Source organism: Ovis canadensis, chromosome 2, assembly GCF_042477335.2.
Source record: "Ovis canadensis isolate MfBH-ARS-UI-01 breed Bighorn chromosome 2, ARS-UI_OviCan_v2, whole genome shotgun sequence".
Classification (NCBI taxonomy): Eukaryota; Metazoa; Chordata; class Mammalia; order Artiodactyla; family Bovidae; genus Ovis; species Ovis canadensis.
Window position 1 is genome coordinate 89,900,536 of NC_091246.1, and position 22,163 is coordinate 89,922,698.

The 22,163-nt window shown below is 39.0% G+C and overlaps 1 protein-coding gene across 2 annotated transcripts in view; it reads right to left on the minus strand.

Annotated features, from left to right (window-relative positions):
• Positions 1 to 22,163, minus strand: part of HACD4 (3-hydroxyacyl-CoA dehydratase 4) — a 51,448-nt gene that overhangs the window by 11,419 nt on the left and 17,866 nt on the right. Inside the window, exons 1-4 of one of the 2 annotated variants that reach the window (XM_069574119.1) lie at positions 14,322 to 14,440; positions 13,962 to 14,132; positions 9,682 to 9,785; positions 7,339 to 7,466 (exon numbers count right to left, since the gene is read on the minus strand). In XM_069574119.1, coding sequence (XP_069430220.1) covers positions 7,339 to 7,466; positions 9,682 to 9,785; positions 13,962 to 13,999 — 270 coding nt within the window. In that variant the 5' untranslated portion in view covers positions 14,000 to 14,132; positions 14,322 to 14,440. Of the gene's footprint in view, positions 1 to 7,338; positions 7,467 to 9,681; positions 9,786 to 13,961; positions 14,133 to 14,321; positions 14,441 to 22,163 lie in introns of those variants that run through there. The other variant, XM_069574121.1, reaches the window with a different exon arrangement.

The following is a 22,163-nucleotide window of genomic DNA, read 5'->3' on the forward strand; positions in this document are numbered from 1 at the left end:
TACTGCTATTTTCTGCCTTTTACAAAGAAAGCGTTCTTTGTAGTCATTTTACAAAGTGAAAATGACTTGCCTATAGATGTGGAATCAAAATCACGTCATTCTAAATTCCTTGTTCTGAGACACTAAGCCATTTTCACCTTTGCTTTTTAATGGGCTATACCCTCATATAATGTCTATCAGTGAACCAGTGAAGTCGCTCAGTTGTGTCCCACTCTTTGCGATCCCATGGACTGTAGCCTACTAGGCTCCTCAATCCATGGAATTTTCCAGGCAAAAGTACTGGAGCCGGTTGCCATTTCCTTCTCCAGGAGATCTTCCCGACCCAGGAACTGAACCCAGGTCTCCTACATTGTAGGCAGATGCTTTACCATCTGAGCCACCAGGGAAGCAGATATAAAGTCTAGGTCACAGTCTATTCTAAAAAAAAAAAAAAAGCCTCTCCTGAAAAGTTAAAACTTAAAAGTATCTCCTTGATTTTCTGAATCAACACCAAAACAATTTTCAAGAATAGATTTTTAAAATTTATTACTTTCTTTACATATAATAGTTGACTAGTTATTTAGAGCTTTATCCTTGGGACAGCTTAGCACTTTGTCATTTTAGACAAAATCCTATGAGAACATGACAATTACTAATAAAGGGTCTTGTAATGTTTTGTGCAACTCAAACAGGCAGAATAAAAGCACAGTGAAAACACTAACTTGGGCCACATTAAACATGGTGGTAATGTGGCCAACTCAAAATATATAAAAATTAACTCAAAAACTATAAAACTACTTTGCAGTTTTATGTTCTGTTTGGGAATTCTGAACTCCAGATTAAGCAATGACTAAAATTAAAGTGTTCTTTGTTAAAGAACTTAATTTGATAAAATTAAAGTGTTACTTTTTAATGGCAGCTAGCAAATTAGTTAGAAACTATTGAAGGGGTAAAAATCATACTTCAACTATAGAGAGAATTTCTACAGTCTTAAAAATCAAGTAGTTGTTTAATAAGTCTTTAAGTAGTAGCTTCAAAGACTATTACATTACTAAAAGGATAACCCAAACTACTTTAATCCTATGAACTTTTGTTGAGAACTTCAGACACATACCCTTAAATTTGAAAAGTCACCAATTATTTTCTGTAAGACAAAAGTATTTAAATACTATTTGTATATGTTTATTTATTCATCAAACAATATATATTTATTGAGTGCACTCTTCTGAATCCCAGTGAACATGGCAAGATGAACAAGATCAAATCCCAGCCTAAGAAGTAGGCTATGTCCCAGCCTATAAGGACATAGGTACTTATGTCCTAGTTTGTGAGATAGACACTGTAAACAAGTGTAGCATAATAGTTGAGTATTCAGGAAAACTAACCCAAATCCAAATTTTTGCTCCACCATTTACAATTTATGTGAACTTGGGTAAGTCATTTAACTTTTGTGTTAAGTCATTATACTGGAGATAAAAATAAGTATAATTTAAAGTAGTAATTAGTTTATAAGAAATATAGTTTGTAAGAAAATATATTTTTCTTGTAGATAGTCAAGACTATCAATAAATAAATAAAGCTAATCTCAGCATCCTTAAAATTATACTATGACTAAAACACTCTGATGATGGGAAAGATTGAAGGCAAAAGGAAAAGGGGAGAAAGAGAATGAGGAGGTTGGACGGCATCACTGATTTGATGGACATGAGTTAGAGCAAACTCCAGGAGACAGTGAAGGACAGGGAAGCCTGGTGTGTTGCAGTTCACAGGGTCGCAAGGAGTCAGACATGACTTAGCAACTGAACAACAACAGCTTTATAACTATCACACTGAAGAACTTCACTGATGAAATACAAAAGGTACCAAAAAGAAAAAAGAAAAAAAAAATCCTACCTACAGAGTGAACTGTGTATATAATTCATTTTCAGGAAGCAAAGTTTTGAGAATCTCATAGCATGACACAATCCTCAGTACAGTTTTTATCTCTAACAATATAAGCCTGTTCCCAACTCAAAACTGGAGAGAAAATTATATGATTTCATAGGGGAAAAAAAGATTATTTAATCTACCAATGCAAAGAAGCACCTGCTTCATGGATTAAAAGAGATTAGGGTGAAACTTTGCTGTTTCTAAAAGGGTTTGTTTTAAGACACTCTCCTTGGGGACAGACTTTACATTTTTTCTTACAAAATCTGCGACTGTGAAATCTTTGGAGTGATTTCTGACAACAGACTCCTGTTTGTCCTGAGGATGTGCTATTGGCAAAAAAAAAAAAAAAAGGAATTGTTCTTGCAATCTGAGCTCACAAATGGAATTTCTGTAACACAAAGTGGAATTTCTGTATCACAATAATGTGGGGGTAATAATTCCCAGGATTTTGATTTATAGATTTAAAAACTGTGTCAAATGAATACATGTGCAGCAGTGTTTATTGTGATGCAAAGGTCAGGGGACAGAATTTAGCCATTTTAATTCAGTTATGTACAGTCTTTGCATTTCAAGCCTCTCTCAAAAGCTAAAGGAGTAAAGTGGATAACTCTGAGGGTTTCCTAAAGGCACATCAGCTTAATGTCAATACACAAAGGTTAATTTTGTGGATTATTTTCCCCTCTCCTTGAGTTGAAACATCCTAAAGCTATTATATATCAATAAAGACCTCTTTCTCAGGCTTCTACACAAGCAAAGTCAGAACAGAGTCCTTCAAAATCAATATTTCAAGGTTGATGGCATTTCCGCTCCATAAAAGCCAAGTTGTTTTGATTAAATCTACTAAAATACTAGTTTCCAATTCAACTTTTTAAAAAAATCAAGCTAATGAAATAGGCACACTCATTTGAGAGCAAGGGATTGGACAGAAGAGAGGCCTAGTTTTCAATTATCACTTTTAACTATACTTATATGCCACTTTTGGACCTTTTTACTTTCCCATTTTAAAATATCAAAAATTTTTTCCCTGATATAATTTTTATTGCCATTTACAATTGCTATTTACAAAAATGGATGTATATAAACAACTATTTGTTGCAGTTTTGCTCTTTTCCCCTAAACTGTATTTTTTAAAAATATATAAAATATACATCTCTGTTAAACTATCATAGTGTTATTGTCAACAGGTCTTACCCTCTCTTTCTCCTTTGGTTAGTGTTAGTGCGTTACTCGCTCAGTTGTGCCTGACCCTTTGCGACCCCATGGACTGTAGCCTACCAGGCTCCTCTGTCCATGGGATTTTCCAGGCAAGAATACTGGAGTGGGTTACTATTTCCTTCTCCAGGGGATCTTCCCAACCCAGGGATCAAATCCAGGTCTCCTGCATTGCTGGCAGATCCTTTACTCTCTAAGCCACGAGGGAAGCCCTTTCTCCTTTAGCAACTGTAATATTAGAAAATCACAATGGCTTTTCCCTGTCAAACAAAGATGAGTATAAAACATTTAAAAATGTACAGAAGAAAACAAACATATTTTTGTGAGCTACAAAAATGTATACACATATACATATGTATATATAAACACATACCACCATCAATTGATATTATACCTGTGATTCTAATTGCTCAACTAGCTAATTGTTCCTACTGCTTTGGGGAATTACTCATCTTCATATTTTGGCAAAGCAGTTTACAAAAAAGACAACTCTATTGTGACTTACCAGTGTCACAAAGGTAATGTCAAAATAATAACACACATGGGCAGAATTCTCTTCAATCTACTTCAGAGTAGCTAGATATTGTGCATTTTTTCAAAATACCGTATGCAATCAGCTATGAGTATTGTGTGAGTAGCTTAGCTACATTCTTAACTACGGTTTCTTCATTTAAAGATGGGGAAACAGGAAAACCAAGAATGATTACACAGCTTTAGAGTTTTGTTTGGTTATTTTAAAGAAGGGGCCTCAGAGTCATCTTATAATGTGGGAATTCTTCTAGTTGTCTACAGAATTCTAAGGAAGGGGGTTAAAATGAAACTTTGGACCTGACCACATGGGTTTTTGAAGCTTTTTTGAACATCATGTCTATTCTGAAAACCTATTCAGAAAAACTATTCAGAAAAGATAGTAAATGAATAAAAGAAACAGAGGACAGATAAAATCTCAAAGAGATAAAGAGGAAGACAAATATCATAGCAAAAATTTAATAATAATTGGCCCAGGATGAGAAGAACTGTCTTCCCTACTATGATGATTCCCTGATTCCTCCCAACAACAAAGACTTAAAAACCAGTTGAGCCCCATCAACAGGAGACTTTGCCTCCTCACATTCAAATAAAAGTGCCAATGTATACTTGCCATTATTTTTTAATTACCAAACCAGGATACAGTCCAATTACAAGTGATCATACTTCTATAAATTAATAGAGTTGCAATTAATAGGGATTAAAATCATGCTTAAATATCCTGGAATTTCTAGAACTGCAAGAAATCGGATTTCTAATAACAATTTCTATTTTTGGACAAGCCTACATACTTTTGGAAAGCAGAAATACTGTGTAGATCTTTGAGACATATTTAAGATGCTTTTCTTTCTTACAAATTTACCTGTCCAGTTTCTCATTTGCATTTCCTACTTTGGAAATAACTAAAATAACACTGCTCTTAACTTTGAAACTGTTTTACCATAAAATTACTATTATCCAATTTAGCCTTAAAAAAGTACAAAGTCTAAAAAGGTATGCCAAAAGAAAATATGACTTAGATTCAGATGAATTTGATCATACTCCAAGAAAAATAATTCCATATGCTAGAATACAGCTTTCATTTAACCTGGGTTAATTCTGTTTTCTAAAATTAGCATTTAGTTGCTAAAATGTGTCCAAATCTTTTGTGACTCCATGGACTATAGCCCACCAGGCTCCTCTGTCCACTGGATTTCTCAGCAAGGATATTGGAGTGGGTTGCCATTTCCTTCTTCAGGGGATCTTCCTGACCCAGGGATTGAACCCATGTCTCCTGCTTTGGCAGGCAGATTATCTACCACTGAGCCACCCAGGAAGCCTGTACATTTAATGTTAAGCAATGCTATATGCATCTTAAGTTGTTTACAGATAATACATATCAATAAATCTTGTTCCTAAATAATATGCCTCTTCCCTGGTGGCTCAGACAGTAAAGAAGCTGTCTGCAATGAAGGAGACCCGGGTTCAATCCCTGGGTCAGGAAGATCCCCTGGAGAAGGAAATGGCAACCCACTCCAGTACTCTTGCCTGGAGAATCCCATGGAGGGAGGAGCCTGGTAGGCTACAGTCCATGGAGTCGCTAAGAGTCGGACACGACTGAGCGACTTCACTTTCACTTTTCTGGGACAGAGGTGTATGTACCCCTTTTCGTATTGTAAGGACATACATTTAAGGCAATTCCATGTAGGTCTTAGCTAGCTAACTAACTATTCTTAGTTTGTACTCTAGATATTGCCCCAATTTTTACTTTACATTTGATATTTCAACACTAAAGTAACTTCATCCTAATACTATTTCTCCACGTCTAATGAATAAGCAAAATTTAAAACCTCCTATCAACTTGTAATGCAGAGTTCTCGATAGGCTCCTCAGGATTATACTCTGATTTCCATCTTTTAAACTTTCATGATATTTCAGCAAATTTTAATATAAAGATCTATGCCACTATTTCATTCAACAAAATTTAAGGTGTTTATGTTCTAAGCACTTTGCTAGGTGCTGGCAATACAATCAGATTCTAATATTTTAATTATTTTTACAATGCAAATTTGTCACATTTAGTTATACATTTTTTAACATTTATTTTACAAATAGTTAAAATTATACTAATGAAAATACTTTTTTCTGTAAATTTTAAATGTATGTTCATATAGCCACCCTTATCTCTCCTTATGGAAAATATCACTTTTTAATTTTTCTTGTCTCAATTCAGCAATGATTTCCTATACTAAATCTCTACCCGTGAATTTCCCATCTTCCTTCAACCTGCCTTTAAAAGGAACACGGTCATCTAGGGCTCAAGACATGGCAGAGGAACAAATGATACCTAAAATAACAGCAACAGCTACCAGGTATTGTATTCTTAACTAAGTGCTAGGAACTTATCCTACCCACTTTCTCAGTTACTCCAGAATATACAGGCTATTTGCATATCACATGAGAAAATGAAGCTCAGAACAATTACATTACTTGTTTAAACTCATATAACTAAGAGATAGAACTGGAATTTGAAGCCAGTTCAGTTTAGTCGCTCAGTCATATCTGACTCTTTGTGGCCCCATGAACTGCAGCACGCCAGGCTTCCCTGTCCATCACCAACTCCCGGAGTCTACCCAAACCCATGTCCATTGAGACAGTGATGCCATCCAACCATCTCATCCTCTGTCATCCCCTTCTCCTCCTGCCCTCAATCTTTCCCAGCATCAGGGTCTTTTCAAATGAGTCAGCTCTTCTCATCAGGTGGCCAAAGTATTAGAGTTTCAGCTTCAACATCAGTCCTTCCAATGAACACTTAGGACTGATCTCCTTTAGGATGGACTGGTTGGACCTCCTTGCAGTCCAAGGGACTCTCAAGAGTCTTTTCCAATTTGAAGCCAAGTCTACAGCATTCCCAGGTCTGTACAAGTGGTGAAAGTTACTCAGTGGTATCCAAATATTTGCGACCCCATGGACTATACAGTCCATGGAATTCTCTAGGCCAGAATACTGGAGAAACCCCTTCCCTTCTCCAGGGGATCTTCCCAACCCAGGGATCAAACCCAGGTCTCCTGCATTGCAGGAGGATTCTTTACCAGCTAAGCCACAAGGGAAGCCTGTACAAGTAGATGCTATACTAAATAAACACAAAAGACCACTCCTTTGTAACTGCGTTCAGTACTAGGGGCAGAATGAACAAGAAATGGCTGGGGAGTATTCTAATCTCTGGACTTAGATGAAGGGTACATTTTTTTTTTTGCAAATTTATTCTTTTCCAGGTAATGTAGGTGGCGTCCTTTTCCCTAAAGAGCTGGATGATGGTGGTTAAAGTATCCCAGTGTAGGTAGAGGAGCCAGGCACCAAACCCCAAGTCTGAATGGCTCCCATCCTATGCCTTTCCTCTGTACTACACTGCCCAAGGCCGTGGCATAGTGAGACTGGGCAGTGGATATGAAATCTCGTCCCAGTAGAGGATCACTATAGTGCCGCACAAAGCAGCAAGCATCATTTCTCTGAATGCTTCCAACTGGCAATTTTGACAATGCAGTATTTTAGGATGAGGTCACTTTTTCATGGAATTCTCCATGTTAGTGACTTGGGTTGCACATTAGCAAAGGTTGGCTTTTTCACTGCAGTAAAGTCGAGAGGCTGTAAACAGAACAAAGTTATGTATGCAACAGATTCTATAATATAAACAATGTGATTAAGACCTACCTGCAAAAACCTAGGAAGAAGATGGTTTGATTCAATGCCAACATATATGTGCAGCAACTCCAAAAGGGAAACAGACTGGCAAAGTTGCATCACAAGTCCAATTGCATAAAAAGTGTCAACCATTGAATCTGTGTCCAGTGAATTAAAAATACAGACATAGTAAGTAAAATCTAGATCACAACCCAAATCTAGGAAGCAGTTTGAAATACAACTGAGATTCCTTACTTCATTTTCCTTTGTACATGTGAGAAATTTCCTAGATTTCTAAATTACAAATACCATGTAACCGAAGAAAGCACTTCACATCATTATACAGTTTAATTGCTCCTCTTTCAGAACGAATTTGAAACTTGAAAAAGAAGGCTCTATGACCAAAGCTAAAGCATTTATTCCCCATTTATATGATTCTAAAGGAATTTCAGCATAAAAGTAAACAGACTCTAGACTACATCAGTGAAAACAGGCTGAAAGCGAGTTTATTAGAGAAACTGCTGTGCCCATTCCTTGTCTATGGACAAGAAAATGACAGAGATGAGAAAATACGATTTCAGAGAAGCTTTATGAAATGGCATTAATGATGCCATGATATCAAATAACAGCTTCCATCTATATAGCATTTATGTCCTGCACGTACATGGTTAGTGCTTTCTGGATTTTGGTGAGTTGGGCCCATTGCAGAGGGCTCCAAACAAACACTACATTTGACAGAGCTGAAATGGTCAGAAACAAATGTCTCTCTAAATAGAATAAATGTGCTGGTTTTTAAATGAAATCCTGCCATATTAAGAAACGTCTAGGGAAATCTTTATCGTCTTCACTCCCTAGTGATCATTCACATGATAGTAATTTACCGAAGGGTTTCTCTTCTCAGCAGCTCTATGAGGTAGACACTATTATCATTCCCACTTTATGGATGATTCCTGAGGCATATACAGTCCTACTTGCCATAAAAGCATGATAAGTCACACGGCTCCCTGAAGGGAGAAGGCAGCTGGTGCCTACTCCAGGTGCTTGAGTGCTACTGAGCTACTTAATTTATACACTGATTTGGAAATTGTACTGACCTCCCACATAGTTCTTTTCAAGCTGCCTTCTGTAGAAATGGGTTGTGTTTCTTTAATAAAATGCAACTTCTCTAATTATGGATGGCAAGATCACAATTAAGAAATAAGTATACTGCTGCCTAAGGCACTTCCCCCCACTGGAAAAGCCAGGCAGCATAAGAATAAATTCATGTCTTGTTACTCATGTTGTGAATGACCTATAACAGGCCCTCGAAGCCACAGCTAACTTCCAAGGTCTAGAAGCGATGCTTTTTTCCTAAAAACAAAAGGAAGTTTTCCAAACACCTGTGCTGTCCTCTGCTTGAGGACTCCCGACACTCAAAAGTTGAAATACAGCCCTCAAGTTATATCTTTGGAGGTTCTTAACAAAGGCAAGAATTTATCCGCAAATCTGCAGTAAAAAAAAAAAAAAGCAACATCAAACAGTTTATGGTATCACAGAAAAAGATTAATTTTCTCACGATATCAAAGGCTGAATTGATGAGCAGAGCATGACTTATCCCAGATACACACTACATGTTTGTTTTTAGCTGCAACCAGCAATTGCTCAAATTGTCAAGTCATGCAACAGTTGGAAACTGTGATGACCCTTATCCATGTTGGGATGGAAAATGAAAAGAATTTCATTTTGACAGTCATTTAATGATTCATTTTTTTGAAAATTTCAATGCATTTAAAAATCCCTACTTTCAGGAAACTGGAGAAAGCTTATGACTTAAACCTTTAACGCTAACTCCTCTATATGCGATGAGTCATCTACAAACTGTGTCATTTTCCTATGGACACATTGCCTTTTAAAAGGATTAAATAGACGATTGGGGAATATAGAGTTTGTCTTTCATTTGTTAGTAGTTTCCAGTTACCTTAAACCTGGGGAATAAGAAACAAGAACTGGTTAATTTCTAATTTCTACGTGGAAAAAGAAAAAGTTACACAGGAATTCACAGATTTCTTCAACACACACCAGATCTGCTAAGGTTTGGTGCAGAACCAAAAAAGGAAGAGGGAAATGGTACACCCCAATGGCATGTCTATGTTTTCAGAGCCAGTGCCTACTCAAAGAGAACTCACTTCCCTTTCCCTCATTTTACTTACCGCCTCCTCCAAACAGGTTTTGGTTTTTGCATTAAGAATGAAGCATGCTTACTGAAAAACATGGTCACTAAATTTCAGAGAAGTGAAGGATATTAGGTGAAGTTCACAGAAGTTAAATTATAACTAGGACTAGGTGAAAATGAGGATTAAACGTTAAAAATTCAAAACTGTTTTGGGCTTTTACCTTTTCCAAATGAAAAGAATCTGACTGTCATATTTGTAAATATCCAGGAGTGGCCGCAGAACTGGATTAAGTAGTACATGAAAAGATAGGCATTCTTCCTATACCTACAAAAAATACAAGAAAATACTTCCTTTAAACACATTAAACACTTCCTTTATAATCACCTTTTCAGCATTATACACATGTATTTTAACTAATTTACTGGCCAATCTGAGCGAGCAAGAGACAATTAATCCATATCCGAGTTTTTAACTTGGATACTCTTCTAACCCCCATGAGATCTCAAAAGCACACACTATCTGTTACAGTGACCATCCTGGGTTTGTTTAGCGCCAGATATGGTTCTATTTCAACATTCACTTTCAGCTGTGATAAACCTCTAACTTTGCTGCTCCCCAAGGGATAAAAGCAAGCATTGCAAAGTTAGCTTTGAGTATTTTTGAAAATAAAATATGGATGGAGAGAGGTCCATGTGGTCAATGTGTTCCTGCTAAGTGCGTAACTTGAAGGATAACTAGTTTATAGTTACAAGAAGGGAGTAGCAATGGTGGCATTCCCAGGCAGGGTAATTCAATTATTGGAATGTTAGGTCCATGAATCAAGGCAAATTGGAAGTGGTCAAACAGGAGATGGCAAGAGTGAACATCAACATTTTAGGAATCAGCGAACATAAAATGGACTGGAACGGGTGAATTTAACTCAGGTGACCATTATATCTACTACTGTGGGCAAGAATCGCTTGCAAGAATCGCTTAGAAGAAATGGAGTAGCCATCCTAGTCAACAAAAGAGTCTGAAATGCAGTACTTGGATGCAATCTCAAAAAAGACAGAATAATCTCTGTTGGTTTCCAAGGCAAACCATTCAATATTACAGTAATCCAAGTCTATGCCTCAACCAGTAATGCTGAAGAAGCTGAAGTTGAATGGTTCTATGAAGACCTACAAGACCTTGCAGAACTAACACCCAAAAAAGATGCCCTTTTCATTATAGGGGACTGGAATGTAAAAGTATGAAGTTAAGAAATACCACCTAGAGTAACAGGCAAATTTGGCCTTGGAGTACAGAATGAAGCAGGGCAAAGACCAATACAGTTTTGCCGAGAGAACTCACTGGTCATAGCAAACACACTCTTCCAAAAACACAAAAGAAGACTACACATGGACATCACCAGATGGTCAATATCAAAATCAGCTTGATTACATTCTTTGCAGCCAAAGATGGAGAAACTCTATACAGTCAGCCAAAACAAGACCAGGAGCTGACTGTGGCTCAGATCATGAACTCCTTATCACCAAATTCAGACTTAAATTGAAGAAAGAAGGAAAAACCGCTAGACCATTCAGGTATGACGGAAATCAAATCCCTTATGATTATACAGTGGAAGTGAGAAATAGATTCAAGGGATTAGATCTGATAGACAGAGTGCCTGAAGAACTATGGATGGTGGTTCATGACATTGTACAGGAGGCAGGGATCAAGACCATCACCAAGAAAAAGAAATGCAAAAAAGCAAAATGGCTGTCTGAGGAGGCCTTACAAATAGCTATGAAAAGAAGTGAAAAGAAAAGGAGAAAAGGAAAGATATATGTGTTTGAATGCAGAGTTCCAAAGAATAGCAAGGAGAGATAAGAAAGCTTTTCTCAGTGATCAATGCAAAGAAATAGAGGAAAACAACAGAATGGGAAAGATTAGAGATCTCTTCAAGAAAATTAGAGATACCAAGGGAATTTTTCATGTAAAGATAGACACAATAAGGGACAGAAATGGTATGGACCTAACAGAAGCAAACGATATTAAGAAGAGGTGGCAAGAATACACAAAAGAACTATACAAAAAAGATCTTCACAACCCAGATAATCATGATGGTGTGATCACTCACCGAGAGCCAGACGTCCTGGAATGCGAAGTAAGTGGGCCTTAGGAACCATCACTATGAACAAAGCTAGTGGAGGTGATGGAATTTCAGCTGAGCTATTTCAAATCCTAAAAGATGATGCTGTGAAAGGGCTGCACTCAATATGCCAGCAAATTTGGAAAACTCAGCAGTGGCCACAGGACTGGAAAAGGTCAGTTTTCATTCCAATCCCAAAGAAAGGCAATGCCAAAGAATGCTCAGCTACCACACAATTGCACTCATCTCACATGCCAGTAAAGTAATGCTCAAAATTCTCCAAGCCAGGCTTCAACAGTATGTGAACTGTGAACTTCCAGATGTTCAAGCTGGACTTAGAAAAGGCAGAGGAACCAGAGATCAAATTGCTCGTGGGATCATTGAAAAAGCAAGAGTTCCAGAAAAGCATCTACTTCTGCTTTATTGACTATGCTAAAGCCTTTGACTGTGTGGATCACAATAAACTGTGGAAAATTCTTCAAGAGCTAGGTATAGCAGACCACCGGACCTGCCTCCTGAGAAATCTCTATGGAGGTCAAGAAGCAACAATTAGAACTGGACATGGAACAACAGACTGGTTCCAAATAGGGAAAGGATTACGTCAAGGCTGTATATGTCACCCTGCTTATTTAACTTATATATAGAGTACATCATGAGAAACACTGGACTAGATGAAACACAAGGTGGAATCAAGACTGCCAGGAGAGACATCAATAACCTCAGATATGCAGATGACACCACCCTTGTGGTAGAAAGCAAAGAACTAAAGAGTCTCTTGATAAAAGTGAAAGAGGAGAGTGAAAATGTTGGCTTAAAACTCAACACTCAGAAAACTCAGATCATGGCACCCGGTCCCATTACTTCGCAGCAAACAGATGGGGGAACCATAGAAACAGTGAGAGGCTTTATTTTGGGGGGCTCCAAAATCACTGCAGATGGTGACTGCAGCCAGGAAATTAAAAGATGCTTGTTCCTTGGAAGAAAAGTTATAACCAACTTTTAATATGCTAGACAGCATATTAAAAAGCAGAGACATTACTTTGCCAACAAAGGTCTGTGTAGTCAAAGCTATGGTTTTTCCAGCAGTCATGTATGGATGTGAGAGTTGGACTATAAAGAAAGCTGAGCGCAGAACTGATGCTTTTGAATTGTGGTGTTGGAGAAGACTCTTGAGAGTCCCTTGGACTGCAAGGAGATCCAACCAGTCCATCCTAAACGAAATCAGTTCCTGAATATACTGAAGATAAAACTTCAATACTTTGGCAGCCTGATGCAAAGAACTAACTCATTTGAAAAGACCCTGATGCTGGGAAAGACTGAAGGCAGGAGGAGAAATGGTTGACAGAGGATCAGATGGTTGGATGGTATCACCAACTCAATGCACATGAGTTTGAGTAAACTCTGGGAGTTGGGGATAGACAGGGAGGCCTGGCATGCTGTAGTCCATGGGGTCGTAAAGAGTTGAACATGACCAAGCGACTGAGTTGAACTGAACTGATTTCTGAGTGCATTTTTGTGATTGGGGTCAGTATCTTACCACTGCTTATTATAGTTTGCAAGAGTAGATAGTTTCCTTCACCAGGCACACATAGAAAGCAGTTTAAGGGCCAGAAAAGGGAAGTGAAGCTGAGCTTGAAAATTGGTTGATGGGGACATGACTAAGAAAAGATGAACAGATACACGTTTGAGGGGGTCAGAGGAAGCACTGTTTGAAGTGTTGTCTCTGGTTCTAAAAAGTGGTGGAAGTAGCCAGATCGGGGTAGACAAGATTTTTTTCCTAGCTGGAGATATGAAACCTCTGAGAAATAAAGGAAATAAATTGAGAAGCAGATAAAATGTAGCTTGATGAGAGCACTCGGGTACCCCTACAGATGACTACGGCACTACTAAAAAAGTAGGGGAAAGGAATGCCTCCCTGAAACCTACAGCAGTCACTTGGCTTGTGGGATAAACATAGACATCTCAGGCTCTACCCTCATAACACTGAATCAGTTTTTCTGGAAAACCGGGGCCCCTGAAATCTACACGTGTGCTTGGTGCTTCTGGAGCAGGTAGAGAAAAGGAAAGGGAAGGGCTCCAGGTCGGAGGAACGGGAAGAGAAGAAAGACCGCAGAGAGCGTACAAAAGGAAGGGCGGCCACGCAGCCTGTCCTTTCTCTGCTGTAGCATGGGGAAAGTAACAGTTATTCCTAGGGTTGCCGAGAACATTGTATTAGCTAATATCTGTCCAGAGCCCCAGGGAACGTGAGGCGTAAGGCTGCCCCGGCGCTGGCGGGTGCTCGCCCCGCGGAACTATGTGGGCACCACCCACACCCTCCCACCCGCACCCTTCCCCCTGGCGACCCCTCCTCCCGACCCCCTCCCCACCCTCCGGGCCGAGCGCCCTACCTGGGCTGCAGCCAGGCGGGCAGCGCCACGGGTCCCATGGGCCGCCGCCACCAAGTCTTCCAGCGTCGTCTGGAAAGGAACACCCACCGGGGAGCGCGGGAGGAGTGGCTGGGCGGCTGGGCTGCCGGGCTGCCAGGCGCGGAAGGGCGGGGCCTCTCCGCACTCAGCAATCTACAAAAAAAAAAAAACCAGGTCGTGCAATGGGCACCAGAAGAAAACCAAGTTCGTGAAGTTCCTGTGGCGGCGGGAGCCAGCAGTACTACGACTGCCAGCGGGGTTCGGCTGGTGCGCGAGGCTGGGCTGGCCTGGCGGGGACCCCAACACACCCTAGTCCCAAGTTAGGTTCACCGGGCTCCTTACCCAGCTTCCCAGTCTTTGGGTTGAGACTCCCAGTTGCAGCCTGGAGGAAGTGAATAGATCCCACCCCTGACCCCTGATCTCCAGAAGCGTGCAGTCAAGCGGTCCCAAAGCCTTCCGGGATGCGTGAGCCCCAGCTGGGCGCTTCTCAGGACGCTCAGCTGTGAAAGTCAAGATTCGGCGGCGAGGACGCTTGTGAGCGCGCCTTCCCTCACACCTTTTCAGGCAAAAGGCCTGATTCCTCAGTTATCAGACTCCCTTGCCGTTAATCTCTCCTGCATGCACTCAGTTCTTGCTCTTGGGGAGCGTTTGATCTAAAGGGAAAACTGATTTACAAGCAAACACTGGTGACTAATCAGTCATCGGTGTCATCAGTGCCCAGGCCAAGCAGCAAGAGAGGAAGAAAGTCCTGGATGGCCTGGAGAGAGAGGAGAGAAGGCAGGACTGCCAAGAGGGAGTGATCTCTTATCATCAAACACAGCCCCCATCCACAGCTCCTGCATCTCTTCCGCAAGTCCAAGGCATTTACCAGTTTCACCCCTCCTCCTGGCGCCATGCTGGACTTTGCTTGCGCCTGCCTCCTTCCTCTCTCTCTAGTTAGGTATCCTCCCCTCCCGCCATCCCCACTCTATTTCCTCTAAGGTCTAACCGGGACCATCTTTTCCCTTTGCCACCCCATAAGCCATAGCACAGACACTTCCACATATGGCTTTATCTCCATGCAGATGACTGACTGTTATGGCAGTAACATATTGGCTCAAGATTTTTTAAAACCAGACATAAAAAGTAACAAAGTATACCATTTCACAGTGATCTTAAGAGAAATTAAATCCAGTGGGTGAATATCCTGAGTTAGGATATTTATCCATCCACCTACTCATCATCTTGTTCCTGCATTTTTTCCCCTCCCATTCCCTGGCAGTCTCATTTTTGAATGCCAGTACTTGTGATATTCACTGAGGGCAGAGATTCTGGAAAAGTGCCCTATTGCCCCTTTTTCTTCCATTACCGACAAAAAGCTCTATAAGGAACCAGTTATACTCTGATAACTTTCTATCCTGAATTTCCTGTTTATTTCAACCACTTGGAATTTTCAAGGACCGCAGCCTCTCTCTCTTTCCACACTCAGTCCCATAGCACTGATTGGAAATTTCACAGGCCTGCTAGATCCACGTAGAACCTTAGAGATTATGTGGTCCAATCTCTTATTTCACAGGCATCAAAAATCTAGTTGAAGTTGTGTTGAGATCTCTTTCTACAGCATGGTGAAAATTTTCTGCCATATTTGCCTAGTTATCTTACTTGGGCATTAATCATAGTCATTTATTGTAATCTTTGCCTGTATACACTCTCAGCTTCAATGATCACTCTTTTCCAGCTGATCCAAAGCATTGCTTCTACTTCTCTGCTAGAACTTTAAACTATTCATCCTTTAAATGGCTTCTGTCTTTGCTACTCTATTCAGAAGACTAAACCTTCTGCTTCTTGGACATCATTACTCCCCAATCTATCCTATGTCTTATTCTAAGACAAATATGTTCACTTGTGTAATTGGTTTATTCAACCATGCAGGAGCCATTATAAAAATCTCTTAGCTCACATGATTATATTATTTTCCAGAATCTCTGCTCTCAGTGAATATCACAGGAAGTACTGGCATTCAAAAAAATCTCTTAGTTCACTGTAAAGCACACTATGTGTGTGCTGGCTTTCTATGAGTTATCTCACTTAATCCTCAGAGTGACCCTATGAAGTGAGTGGGAACTATTCTTAATTTTATAGGTGAGAGAAAAAGGTCAAAGCAGTTAAATATCTTGACCAAGATCAACGCAGCTATTTAAATGCTGGAACTGAGATTAAAACTTTAGTCCATCTCTAATCTAAAGAGATATGATACAAATGAACTTACTTATAAGACAGAAAGGGACTCACAGACTTAAGAGAATGAATTTACGGTTGCCGGGGAAGGGAAAGTTAGGGAGCTTGGGATGGATGTATACACACTGCTATATTTAAAACTGATAACCAACAAGGACCTACTGTATAGCACAGAGAACTCTGACAAGGTTATGTGTCAGCCTGAATGGGAGAGAAATTTAGGAGAGAATGGATACGTGTTTATGTATGGTTGAGTCCTTTTGCTGTTCACCTGAAACTATCACAGCATTGTTAATGGGCTATTCTGTAATAGAAAATTAAAAGTTTAAAAAAAACATTTAGTCCATATCCAGATATTGAATTCTTTATCATCATGCTGTGTTAACTTGTTTCATGTGATTTTTCAGTGTTGGTTTGCAAGTATTGATTTTCTTTCTATTACATATACTAGAGTCAAAATGTGACAGTCTATGTAAAACCCAACACTATATAAATTCTAATAAAAAAATAGGAGAAAATCCTTGTGGCCTTGGGTTACGCAGAGGTGTCTTAGATCCAACCTTTCACATTTCAGATACTTCTTAAATATCTAAGCAAATATTTCTTAGGTATTCAGATCTTCAAAAGTCACTCTTAATAAAATGAAAAGATAAGCTACAGATTGAGCGAAAGTATTTATGAAGCATGTAAGTAATAAAGGGCTTGTATGCAAGTATACAAAGACCCTCAAAACTCAATAATAAAAAGACAAACAACCTAATTAAAAAACAAAGGATTTGAACACACTTCACCAAAGAAGATACACAGATGACAACAACATGAAAGCTGTTCAACATCATTAGTCATCCAGTTCAGTTCAGTTCAGTCGCTCAGTCATGTCCGACTCTTTGCGACCCCATGAATCACAGCACGCCAGGCCTCCCTGTCCATCACCAACTCCCAGAGTTTACTCAAACTCACGTCCATTGAGTCGGTGATGCCATCCAGCCATCTCATCCTCTGTCGTCCCCTTCTCCTCCTGCCCCCAATCCCTCCCAGCATCAGAGTCTTTTCCAATGAGTCAACTCTTCGCATGAGGTGGCCAAAGTACTGGAGTTTCAGCTTTAGCATCATTCCTTCCAAAGAAATCTCCTTCAGAATGGACTGGTTGGATCTTGCAGTCCAAGGAACTCTCAACAGTCTTCTCCAACACCACAGTTCAAGAGCATCAATTCTTCGGTGCTCAGCCTTCTTCACAGTCCAACTCTCACATCCATACATGACCACTGGAAAAACCATAGCCTTGACTAGACAGAACTTTGTTGACAAAGTAATGTCTCTGCTTTTGAATATGCTATCTAGGTTGGTCATAACTTTCCTTCCAAGGAGTAAGTGTCTTTTAATTTCATGGGTGCAATTACCATCTGCAGTGATTTGGGAGCCCCAAAAAATAAAGTCTGACACTGTTTCATTAGTCATTAGGGAAATGCAAAGTAAAACCACAATGAGATGTCATTACACATCTATGAGAGTAGCCAAAATGAAAAAGACTCAGCATATGGAGGTTGAGAGGAAACTCAATCCATCCGTTTGCAGCTTTGCTACAACCAGCCCAAATCTAAGGCAAAGCCAGCAGGCTAGGAAGAAGGTGACATACAAAGAAATGCAAAGGAGATAAATCACATTAGTGTAATTCCAAACTGTTATCCCTGTTAGGTACCATTAAGGTTTTATTTAAATTCACATACAATTTTCCTATTTATTCTTACTCCATGCTGTTGTCTATGATTACTAACAACTGCTTTCTTTAGATTAATTTGCTTTCCAAACTACTTAGAGGAGCCACTCACAGAAAACCAACTTAATACAGTAATTTTTAGATAAGGTTTAGTGTTCTAATGATGGAAACATTATTTGGGTCATAGATATAAATACTTTTAAGATTGTTTTTATATTGATCTCTTTAGATAAAATTATTATTGTTAACATATATCCAAATCACTTTAAAGGCAGGGTTGCTTTTTGATAGTCTAGGATTAAATTAAAATGTATTTGGCTTTAAAATTTTAAGACTTTGTGATTGTATGATATACACAGAGTCAAAAAGCAAAGCTGCAGCATTTTTTGTAATCATTTTTTTTGAATAAGGAAAGTTACACAACTGAAGAGATAAAGTTGCAATTTAAACATTAATTTATCTAAAAGTTATTGAATTTTATTGTATATTTAAATTGAGCATAGCTCATATTGTGTATTTTTATAGCTTCATAATGGTAGGAAATGCTGGTCCTCAAAGAACACTGACTAGAAAGAATCCTTCCTTAAATAATGAGTTTCTGAAAAACAAGTCTTGCCTCTCAGATTGTTTTATTCCATATTGCTTTCTCAATGTTAGCTCTTCTGTTAATTGAGGAGGATTAGATAAAAAGATCATAGAGATCGCCATGATCTGGTTCTGATGTTCTATAAACCCAAAATCTATTCCTTATCTCAAATACTTTCAATAGGTGCTGTTCTTAGAAAAGCCATCAGCAGTAAGAGATGTTAATGTTCATACTTCTTTATTTATGACTGACTTGATACTTTCATTTTGCTCTTTGTGTTTACTTTCCCCAGAATTAATGTTTGTTTATCAAAATATTTCGTGCTTGACCTTGTACTATGTGAGCTCTTATTAGCTGTTTGGGAGACTGGATGCATTTAAAGACAAAAAGACACATTATCCATCCTCAAGTTGTTTATACACCTCAAAGTATTTTTTAATTTATTTTTTACTGATGTACAGTTTGTTTACAATGCTGTGTTAACTTCTAATGTACAGCAAAATGACTCCATTGTATACATATGTACATCCTTTTTTATATTCCTTTCCATTATGGCTTATCCCATGATATTGAATATAGTTCCCTGTGCTATACAATAGGACCTTGTTTATTAATTCCATGTGTAATAATTTGCAACTGCTTATCCCAAACTCCCTCAAGTCATTTTTAAATGGCTGTTTTTGTTTTGTTTTTATTTTTATTTTTTTAATCTATGCTCAGAAACAAAGATATTATTTCAGGCAGCAAGGAATTTTCAGTCAGAAGACCTGGGTTCAAGTTTCGATTTCACTTCTGTGTGATGTTGGACAAGTAATAATCCTCTCTGAGTCTCAGCTCCTTCATTTCTTAAGGTATGATACAGACCCTAGTCAGCTTGCCTTATGAGGACCAAATGTGATAATTGCCAAGCCTCAAATGCAAACAAAGTCAGGGTCCCTTGCCAAAGGCCTACGGGATGAACCACTTGCTCCAGCAGTTGAAGGTGGAGCCCAGGTTTTTATTTTTTTTCTAGTCACTAAGTCGTATCCATGCCTATCAAATTGGGCAGAAACCTGGGGAAGACAGACCAAGGGGATGGAGCAGGGAGGGTTGTGATGGTTGGAAAGGGGTTAAGCTATGGTGAAAGTGAGCGTGTTAGTAGCTCAGTTGTGTCTGACTGTTTGCAACCCCATGGACTGCAACACTCTGGGTTTCCCTGTCCTTCACTATCTCCCAGAGTTTGCTCAAACTCAAGGCGTTTGAGTCAGTGATGCCATCCAACCCAACTAGAGTGGGTAGCCATTCCCTTCTCCTGGTCCCCTGCATTGCAATCAGAGTCTACCATCTGAGCCACCAGGGAAGCCCCAGGCTATGGTAGACAAAGGAATTAAAAGGAATTATCATCCTAAAGGAAATTCGAGTTAGACTTCCAGCAAAAAAATGTTCAGTGTATGTTCTGGATTGGGAGCAAGTTATAGAAGAGATCACAGTAAGTGTATTGGTGGGATGGGGGTGAGGGAGTAAGAGGATTGAGAGGAGGAGGGGAGATCAACTCAGAAGTAGAGAGTTCCATTGTGAGCGAGGTCAAAAGCCAAATTAAACTCAATATGAAGTGTCGGTTTTCTAAATGAGAACTGTCTACATAGAAGCAGGAAGCTGTCATAAGTCAGATGTGCTTGTGTTTGCCGGTTGTTCAGACAAAAGTCTGATTTCTCTGTGTCTGGTTGAGGGTATTGGGAGTAGTGGAGACTGGACCTTTGCACGGAGTAGCAGTACGGGGGAGACAAGATGGCTAAATTGCATTATTATCATATTAGATACCAGAGTCAAGAGAAGATAAAGGAAACTTCCCTTACTTACTATTATTGTTGAAGGCTAACCTTGCATTGAGATTTAGTCTGTTAATTTATAAGGTTTATGAGCCAAATATAACCACATTTAAATGGCCATGCTTAGAGTTTATAATGACTTCTTATCTGCTATTAGAAATAATCTTTACTGCACAGATAACTTGTATGACCACTGTAGAGATAGTTGACTGTTTTACATCACTGGTATAAAAGTCTTATTCCATAGTAGCTGAGATCACATAAGTGATGTCTATCAGGTTACCTGTGAGACGGGGTGAATCTGGTCCTCTACTGGATTGCAGCCCTTAAGAAGCAGCATCCTTTTAGGCTAGCCCGAGGGGCAAGTGTGGCATTGAATGATGACAAGTAGAATTCAGTCAAGGAAAAACAGAAAAGAACTGCAAAATAGTTGTCCAAATAAGAGAATAGACAGGTAAGGGAGCTAATGGGAGACAGAAATTTAGAACAAAATTTGGGACTGAACTTCATTAATCCTAATTGATAATTTTGTTAGCTCAGGCTTGCCTTTACAGGGCTGGGTGATCTCGTTCCACATTTCCAAAAGTCCAGCTATGAGCCTTAATTTTAAAAAAATTTAAATCCTTTCTCTATAAAAGCAATAATCAATTTAAAACAAAATAGAATTATAATTTCATTCACAAAAGTAACAAAACTAAAGATACCTAATATAAAGAAGAAAGATACACATTCTTTAAGAAGGTATAAAATCTTACTGTAGAAGACTAAAAAATGAAACATTGGAAATTATATGATCTTCTTGAATGGAATCCTTAATATCTTCCAATTTTAAATATTCTCTGATTAATCTATCAATGGAAAGCAATTATAGTTAGAATCACAAGAAAAGTTTTTTATTGGAGAAAATAATCCTAAAGTCATACAGGGAAACAAATTTATAATAGCCAAAAAATTAATTAAGAGGAATATGCATATGTGAGGAGGATATACATTGCCAGACAATAAAGCATAAGATACTGTATTGGTATAGGAGCAAACAAATTGAACAATGGAAGACAATCAAAATTCCAGGAGTGGATTTCAACATATGTAGGAATTTAATGTTTGATAAAGCTGAAATTTCAGTTCCACGAGAAAAGGCTCACATATACCTGATTAATCCATCAAGAAGAAAATAAAACTGGAATGCTATCACATACCACGTATTCTCATTGTATTGTTCAGTCACTAAGTCATATCCTCCTCTTTGTGAGTCAGTGGCCTGCAGCACGCCAGGCTTCCCTGTCCTTCACCATCTCCCAGAGTTTGCTCAAACTCATGTCCATTAAGTTGGTGATGTTTTTCAAACATCTCATCCTCTGTCATCCCCTTCTCCTCCTGCCCTCAATCTTTCCTAGCATCAGGGTCTTTTCCAGTGAGTCAGCTCTTCACAAAGTATTGGAGCTTCAGCTTCAGCACTAGTCCTTCCAGTGAAATTTCAGGGTTGATTTCCTTTAGGATTGAAATGGTTTGATGTCCTTACTGTTGAAGGGACTCTCAAGAGTCTTCAGTACCACAGTTCAAAAGCATCAATTCTTTGGTACTCAGTCTTCCTTATGGTCCAACTCTCACATTCGCACGTGACTACTGGAAAAACCGTAGCTTTGACTATATGAACCTTTGTCAGCAAAGTGATGTCTCTGCTTTTTAACATGCTATATAGGCTTGTCATAGCTTTCTTTCCAAGAAGCAAGCATCTTTTAATTTCATGGTTGCAGTTGCCATCCACAGTGATTTTGGAGCCCAAGAAAATAAAGTCAGTCACTGCTTCCACTTTTACCCCTTCTATTTGCCGTAAAGTGGTGGGAACCAGATGC